This window comes from Hordeum vulgare, chromosome 4H (genome assembly GCF_904849725.1).
Source record: "Hordeum vulgare subsp. vulgare chromosome 4H, MorexV3_pseudomolecules_assembly, whole genome shotgun sequence".
NCBI lineage: Eukaryota > Viridiplantae > Streptophyta > Magnoliopsida > Poales > Poaceae > Hordeum > Hordeum vulgare.
The window spans coordinates 3,303,497-3,312,351 of NC_058521.1; the positions used below are offsets into that span (position 1 = coordinate 3,303,497).

Consider the following 8,855-nt stretch of genomic DNA (forward strand, 5'->3'; position numbering starts at 1 on the left):
ATATTGTTTTAGTCCAAACAATTGGTTTATGTTTTGCTTGTGCCATTAATGTACTAGGATTAAAAAAACTAAGATCTTATAGGATACCTTAGTTGTTTGAGTTGTCTTGCTTCCCTATGCATTTCAACCATTCATCTAATGGCTATGTTTTATTATTCATGTAAAGAAGAACCCCTGACTGAGATCGAGAAGATTAGGGCTAGAACTATGATGAGGAACAACCGCATGTTTCAATTGCTAGGTCTTGGTGCGATAGTATCAATGAGTAGGAAGTCAAATGCACGTGAAGACGGTAGTGCAGCTACTTGTAATGAATCGGCATCTGCCATAACACAAGATGGAAGCTCAGACTACAACCCTAAAGATGATGAAGTTATTGATGGAGAGGAAGTTGATGACAAATTAGTGAAGAAGAAAGGAAAGGTGCAAACTCTATCTTGTTTGGGGTGGGAGTTGTATGTTGTGTGCTTTCTTTTTTCGTATATTGTAGAATTTTCTTGTGATCTAATTATGTCGTCCTTGCCTTCTATACGACACCCTGCAGGTTTCTAGGAAGAAGAAGTGTGCTAACAGAAACAGGAGGAAAGTTTCAGAAACATCTACTCTAATGGCTCCAGGAAGGGTGTTAGCTCTATCTCCAGAAGGATCAAAGAGGCTTCTGACACTTGATGATGAACCAGATGCGGCTAGACTCACAGAAGGATCAAAGAGGCTTCTGACACCTGATGATGAAACAGTTGTGGCTAGACTCACTAGGCAGAAAGTAAGGGAGGATGTTGACAAGAGCCTGCTGCACAAGGGTCAAGGACCACTGCGAACTGATGATGAGTTGGCCTCCATGGAAGAAGGAAGCAGGATGTACATGGACCTCAGCCCTGTTGCACCTTCTGTGGTCAGCAATCATGGCCATGAGTTGAACTTGACAGTCCTTTCTACAGAACCCGAGCAGCCAATGGGTGATGAAGGCATGTTCATCTAGTTTTCTTTTCTTACTAGTTCATTTTCTAAATGTAAGCAATGCATGTATGGGTGACTACTAGTCTTGACTAATGTTTGATGTATCCTTTTCAGGCGCTGTTGATGTGGTCAAGAGTTCTAGGAATGGCAAAGGGCTAGAAAAGTTGACACGTTTAATGGGAGCAAAGGTGAGAATTGAAATCGCTGAAGGGATGAGGCGTCCGGAGAAGCCCGTGCAGGCTGCAAAGCTAGCATCTGAGGGTGGCCTCATTGCGAGAGCTCATATGCCGCTGCTTCCTCACTTCAAGGAGTATAAAAAGAACCCAAGTCTTGTGCAGAATTATATAGGAAAAGTATCTGTAAGCTAACTATCTTGTTGCTGAATGTGGTCTTTATTCCCTGTTATTATACATCTCATATGATGGTTAATCTTGGTACTCATCTTGTTTGCTGCCTTTGTAGGCAAATTTTGAGATGGACACGGAATCAAGTGTCATTGGGTATGCATGCATTGATATCTTAAAGAATTCGTTGAGGAACAGACGCCATTATGTCAAGAAGCAGTACTTTGACAATGTCGAAGCAAGCAAGGTTAGCATCAAGTCCCGTGTTTCTGACATAACGGATACTGAATGGCAAAGGCTGGTCGAGCTGTGGTCAACTCCAAGACACAAGGTATGTAAATGTGTGACTGTTGCTTTACCTTGCCCATGCAAACTGTATGATTTGCTTTATTGTATGGAAGTGGTGATCTGATGTGCACATATGTAGGAGACATGTGCCAATAACAAGGTTAATCGAACAAAAGTCAAGTTTGCGCAGAAAACTGGTTCAAGATGCTATGTTGCTCATGTGCATGCAACTGTAAGATCCAACACTGTTGTTCCTTTAGTTGTTTTCCTTTAGACATAAGCATCAATTTGTTGCAAAAGCTAATGGTTGGGTTGTTGTTGAAAAACATTTCAGCAAGAGCAAAGAAAGGGTGAAGTGTTATCTGCATTGGACATTTTCAAGGCGACACACAACAGCACCAAACATGGATTCTCAGAGGATGTTCAAGTTGCTATAGTAAGTAATCTTCCTTGGATTTGTTTCTGGCGTCATGTGCTATACCGTTGTATGCTCTAGGAGTGAAAAACATGGATTTGTTTCTGGATGAGCCACTATAAGTAGTATTTGCATCAGCTCCTTTTGTGTCCAGCATTTTATTGTAACAACCAGTAAAATGCCTGTTTGACTTTGTATTATTATCCTGCTGTGTGCTGATACATGCTTATACATGTAGTTTGCTGAGTCTAAAATAACAACCAGTAAAATGGTAGTTTCTGTATGTAGTTTCTGTATAAGTAGTTTCTGTATTAATTTCTGTAGAAGTAGTTTCTGTATGTAGTTTCTGTATAAGTAGTTTCCGTATTCTTTATTATTTTTCATTAATTTCTGTATAAGTAGTTTCTGTATGTAGTTTCATTATTTCATTAGTTTCTGGTTTTATGTAGTTTCTGGTTTCATTAGTTTCTGTATGTAATTTCTGGATAAGTAGTTTCCTCTCCCTGGTTCTATTAACATGAAACCAGAAACTTATTCCTATCTTATTGGAAGATGGTATTGCCAAACTCTACAGGTTCTATTAACATGAAACAGAAATCTGGTTTCATTATGTCTGTTTTCCTCATTATTGGGCGCTTATTTTGCTTTCTTTCTCATGGATTTAAACTGTTTCTCAATGCATTCATTATCTTTCAGTCTGAGATGGAAGAGAAGATGACTGCTCCTGTACAAGAAGGCGAAGAGCGGAAGTCTTCTGTTTTAGTTGTTGCGGAAGTTCTGACCAAGCATCGCCCATCAAGCAAATTCTTGAAGAATGTTGGTCTGCAACCAAACTCTACTGGCAAGTCCAGCAAGTCAAATGCTGTTGTCAATGCTCTTGTGCTGGATCTACAAGAGAAGCTCGAGATGTCGCGTCAAAGAAGTGAAGTTATGCGTGAAGAGATGGATGCTATGAAGAGGAAGGCAGCAGAAGCTGAAGCTGCACAAGCTGAACGTGACAAGTCCTATGAGCTACTGCTCAAGAAGGCGGAAGAAAATGATGCGAAGTATGCTCAGCTGATGGCGTTGCTTGGTTGTGGGCTGAAATTTATTTTGGTTTTAGAACTAGATTTTCATAGCAGTTCTTGTGCACTTGATAACTATGGTGTGGGCTGAAATTTATTTTGGTTGTGCTCAGATTTTGGTAGCAGTTCTTGTGCTACAGATTTAGGATCTGTATGGACTCAGATTTAGGATCTGTATGTGCTATGGTATTTTTGATGTGGGCTGAAATTTTTGGTTGTGCTACATACTTTGTGATGTGGGCTATATAATATGAGATTTTGGTTGTGCTTCATACTTTGTGATGTGGGCTGATTTTGTGATGTGGGCTGAGATGTTTTAGAATCTTTGTATTGGCTTCAAAGTTCATGGGCTCAGATTTATGTGTATGGGCTTAGATTTATTTGGACATAAAAGAAAAAAAGTTGCTGAATTCAAAAATGAAAAAAGGCCAAAACTGAAAATGGATCAAATGTATTTTAGCATGAAAAGCCCAAAACTGCAAATGGATCAAATGTATTTGGGCATGAAAAGGCCAAGGCCCAAAAGAAGCCCAAATTAGAATGATAAAAAAAATTCGAAAAAAAAACTAAAGTGGCTGAAAATAGGCCAAGGCCCAAAAGAAGCCTAATAAGAAAAACCCAAAAAAAAACGAGCACATGTGATCATTTGAAATGGGTTGGGCTGATTTCAGCCATGACGTTTTGATTTCGTCGTAATTTTGCCACGTAGGACTGGGTTTGATTGTCAGCGATGATTTAGGATCGTCGTAAAGGTTACGACAATCCAGGAATCGTCGTAAAGTTACGACGATCAATACGTCGTTGCTGTTCATTTCTGACGCTCCGTTTCCGACGCTTGGTTTTTCGTCGTGCGATCGTCGTAAATGAAAAACTGTGACGATGCAGCGACGAAAAAATAGCGTCGTGTACTAGCATATTCCTTGTAGTGCCAGAACACGTCGACGGCCAGATCGAGGAGGACGGCTCACGCAAATTGGCAGGGCCCCACGCCATCACCCGCCTTCTCCCAATAGCAGGTTGGCGATCTCAGCGGGCACCGCCGTCACCCGCACCACGCAGAGATGAGGAGCTGAGACGCACCGAGTACCCCGAACCAGGTGTTGTGTCGCCCTTGCAGCCATAGCGACAGACGAAGTCCTCGAAGAAGTTCGGGCCACCGCCCCAATGTCCATATCCGCCGAGCAATCTGCGCCATCGCGAAGCTATGCCCTAAGATGTGCCACGCATGGAGGTAACCCCCCCCCCCCCCTCCTGCTGCCGTCGGCACCAATCGCATGAGGGATGAGGGCTCGACACCACAATAACCCTCACGGACTTTGACCGGAGGCGTCCTTCGGTGACGCTGAGGGGACCATGGGCGAAGGGGGTGGCGGCTGCTCTAGGGTTCCACCCGAGTCGCCCCTCCTGGGAGTGACACCGTACAATTTCTGACTTCTCCTTAAGGGGGAAACAAGGACTAGCGCATATGATGCTCCAGCAATAGATCTTGTATAGGAAAAGCATGCATGCCAACACAAAGACAGAGACTTGGAGCATACTATGGGGCAACCTAATTGTTCTGAACCTTATTTAGAAAGGAAGTGCTGAGTTGACATGGTATAATTTTCTACCGTTCTTTGTTATGTGCGAGAAATACATATGTACCACTTGAGTTTAGAGGTTTTGTTTGACATATGTGCTCGAGTTAATTTCTTCCTGGCAAAATAAAGACTTTGTATGACATAGCCAACATGGACTTTGTATTATTTTTTCGAACAACCAAGCTCATGAAAAATATTTTTAATGCTAAACTAAATGATATAGCCATAGTACTCGATTTTTGTTGGTTGAGTCAGTCCTTGATGGAAATGGTGGTTTCCTGATCCCATAGCCATCCATTGTTTAGTGCCTAATGTTTACCCTTCGCTTTGTCTGTCATGCATTGCATGGTTGATTGTCCCAATCATAAGAAACACGACCAATTTCTTGAACTGAAAATAACATGGTTTTATTGCCTCTCCTTTCCTTATATATTTCAGTGTTCTTAGTAGTGGACTATGCCTAATAGCGACGGACCTACAGATCAGCTATAGAGGGCTATAGCAGGCTATAGCGGGTCATTTGTACATGAGATCATTTAGCGGCACACTGCTGAGAAGGCCATAGCAAGGCTATAATGGGGCTATAGCCGACTATTTAAAACTATGATATTTAAGCTATTGGTCGGATGTGGTGGAAAAAACAAATTTAGAGTTGTATTTTGCATTCGTAGTTTTATGCATGGTATTGATGGTCTTGGGGCAGGCATGCTTGGTGTAGGTGACCCATCTTTGGATGATTACACTACCGACAAAGTCCTTGAAGACACGCATATTCTCCGGCATATAACGCCACTCTGCCACGCCAACCACTAGATCACCTGATTTGTGACCCCCTGATGTTCTATCACAACACCGTTTCACACATCCTTTACCCTCCCCCACCTCCCCGCTCTCCTAGAAATATCTCCTCCGATCCTTCGCCCGCAAAGCTGGTTCATTCTCCGGCAACGGTTTTCCAGAGGTTCTAGTAGTGATGGAGGTCGGCAAGCAACACTCACAACCTACCAGCCAGCACAAGGCATTAAAGATCAAGCAAGCACAAACTTTACTGTAGTTTCCTATAACCAACAAACATTTTTTCATGCTCAAGGAGAGACATCGGCATTCCGAAAGATGGTAAAGAGTCGGGAAAGCCAACAACATGCAACAAAACCAAGTTACGAGTAAACAACCAACAAGGTAAAGAGTGTAAAAAAATTACGGGATGTCATCCTAGCGGACACAACCTGGTATTGAATTGGCAGAGATGTTGACACATGAGAACAAGTTTTGTTTGAAGACTTGCGAGGATGGAATTCCTACGCAAGATTCCTCATGTTCTTTCATAATCGCGCACAAAAGCCAGACACATATTGAACATTGTCTACATCTGCAGAGATACATAGACCCCATCATGTAAGGAATCATATGTAGCCATGCTATTTTTCCTTCCATTGCTACCACTTTGGACCATAAGCGGCGATCTGCTCCTCCAGCTTCATCCAAATAGCAACAGATTAATTATTACAACATGTGTAAAGAGCATATTGGTGGTCAAGTCAAAAGGTTTCACAAATCTTCCATGTTACAAGGTGGTCGGTATCTTATTCCGGTATTTTCCTAAGCTTAATTTACGCTTAAAAGCAAAGAAATTATACTGCTTAGAAGTACCCCATATAACTATTGAATCGTGATGACAAAAATAAAGACAGACATATTTTAGATACCTCAGAAACCAAACAATCTATCTAGACAAATATCAACAACAACAAGAATGAGATCAAGTTCTTTTTTACTATCTTAAATGATCCATGCATGTCCGATCGTTAGATTATGATACTAGTAAGAAGTTGGAAGTCATCAGCCAACATATGCACATAAGTGGATACCTGCATCATAGTCTCGAACTTGCTGCGCACATCAGAGAACTCATTCCAAGCAAGGTTCAACGCCATGAGGCACCTGTAAGAATGCAATCATACCACACAGTCAAATTCTGGACACAGTAATCAAGTGGACTGAACTGGCAGTGGTTCGGAAAGCATAACCCTTTGCTTGGAAAAATGAACTCTAGCCATATCAGACTTAGTCATGCTATAAACATAAGTCTAGAACTAACAAGTCACAGAAGAATAATTGAAGAGGTGTATTCATATAATAAACCGAGTAATACCACCACATGGTTGCAAATGAAGTGAACGAGGAGGTTAGTGCTATGAGCTAAATATAGTGCCAACAGAAAAGGAAATCAGTCGGCAGGTTTACAATAGAATGTAAACAATATAGGGTGCAGATAATAATCATTGTGCAACATATATAATAAGGTACTAAGTACTGACCTTTCTTTGCTTCTTGCCTCATAGAACCGACGGAATTGCATGCAGGAGTGATTCACTTTCTTAGCACCAACACTGATACATACCAAGAAGAGCAAGATCAGGACACCGGGATTTTCTCAAGCCTATCAAACGCTAGTGCTGCATGTTGATCCCCATAACTGTACTAGGGATTTTATAATAATATTTTCTCAAGGAGCAATTTCCTATCATCGTTACTAAACCTGAAAAATAAATAGCATTAGCCTTAAATGTGATGGTAGATCAGTAGTATACTAGAGATATTTACAACACGATAAAGTTTCAGTTGCCGAGCCATAACGTTGGCACGAATATTGACAATTCCATTATAGCAAACACAAGTAAATTCGGCTCTTCTAACTATTGCCATATGACAGCGCGATCGACACGAGCCACATGCCAACATATTGGAATAGAACAACATCAATACAATGGACAAAGCAGAAAAATGACCATAGGTGTTATGTAGAATATAGCATATCATTGATAACAGAAATGTTTGCAGAACCACGTTTTTTATTGCCTGCCTAGAATAACCCGTTAGCTAAATAATAGATTCATCGGTACTAGAAATGCACGCAAGCCGACAAAGTGTTCTCCTCGCAGAGATATTGCATTGACATTGCCAGGAATAACGACACGTGCGTAACACGATTAATCTCAACTCATATACGTCAGTGGATACAAGAGCCGCAAACGACACGGCGCCGACACACCCGATCAAAAACCTGGAGAAACGAGAAAAACTACCATCGGCGTTACATAATAGCAGATGATTAATACCAGAAATCTTTACAACACGACAAAGTATACCTCCTGCCAAGCCGTAACGGCTTTTCCGTTGGCATGAATATATACCGGTACTTCCATTACACGAAGCAAACTAAATTCGTCAATTCAAGTGACCATACGCATCTCAATCGTCACACGATATGAAAGCAACAAAGAAACAATCATACAGCTAAAAATGGACAGAAAGGGTTTATCATCATCAATTATACCTGTAGCTGCACCCCTTGAGCTGACGCACTAGGACGTCCACCATGTCGAAGTCAACCACGGGCTGGTTCCTGCGGACCTCAAAGCAGAGCAGAGACAAGATCGATGAGTACCCGAGCGAGGCGAGATAACAAGAGGAGAGGGAAAGAGGATGGCTTGGGGGCGGACAGCAGGGCGGCGATGTCGTTGAGGATCCTTTTGGTGTTGCTGATGAAGAGGTTGATGATGTCGGCGACGTAGCCCGGGGCTGCGGTGCCATCCTCCTCCATCGACTTGAGTTGGTGGAAATTTTCGTCCAGCATGCCCTAGATGAATCACATCGCATCACATCTAGCCAGCCGCCGGAACAACCACACGGCCGGCCGGCGTCTAGATGGGAGGGACGACGAGTGGATGGACTCACCGTGGCGAACATCGATGTGACAAGGGTGTTCAGACGGTCCCTGAGCGCTGCATCTGCCATTGTTGAGGATGTGCGGGAGTGGATCTTGGGGCGGATCACTTGCTGATCGGAATATGTGGTGGTGGTGGCGGAGTCGCAAGGCAGGGGATGGAAACCTTTATGTGGCTGGACGCACGAGACTCTCCCGCAGAAGAGTTTGGCGGCGAGTGCTACGTTACCTCTACCCTCTTGGCCATTAACGAGCTTGGAGCCTTGGAGACGGCATGCGTGCGTGCAGCGCATGAACGCATGCAGCTACAGGTTGAGAACTCCAGCTGCATCCAGATGATTGATGTGGAGGTGGAGTAGTTCATCTTCTTTGGATCCTTCTGCTGTCCCGAGCCTGCGCCATGTCGTTCGTTTGTGTGTGAACTGATGTCTGGTTCTCGTGTGCCTGGCCCCTGCGTGGGTATTGTTGGGTTCAAGTTCC

At 42.9% G+C, this 8,855-nt stretch overlaps 1 protein-coding gene across 1 annotated transcript; it reads right to left on the reverse strand.

The window, feature by feature from the left end:
* Positions 1 to 5,861: 5,861 nt before the first annotated feature.
* LOC123450958 (histidine-containing phosphotransfer protein 2-like) lies at positions 5,862 to 8,532 on the reverse strand. Its single transcript, XM_045127973.1, has 6 exons — positions 8,387 to 8,532; positions 8,152 to 8,288; positions 7,986 to 8,054; positions 6,967 to 7,038; positions 6,517 to 6,589; positions 5,862 to 6,123 (listed from the first exon to the last, which is right to left on the reverse strand). The coding sequence occupies exons 1-6, from the start codon at positions 8,444 to 8,446 to the stop codon at positions 6,085 to 6,087; spliced, it is 450 nt and encodes a 149-aa protein (XP_044983908.1). The 5' UTR covers positions 8,447 to 8,532; the 3' UTR covers positions 5,862 to 6,084.
* Between the last annotated feature and the right edge of the window lie 323 nt (positions 8,533 to 8,855).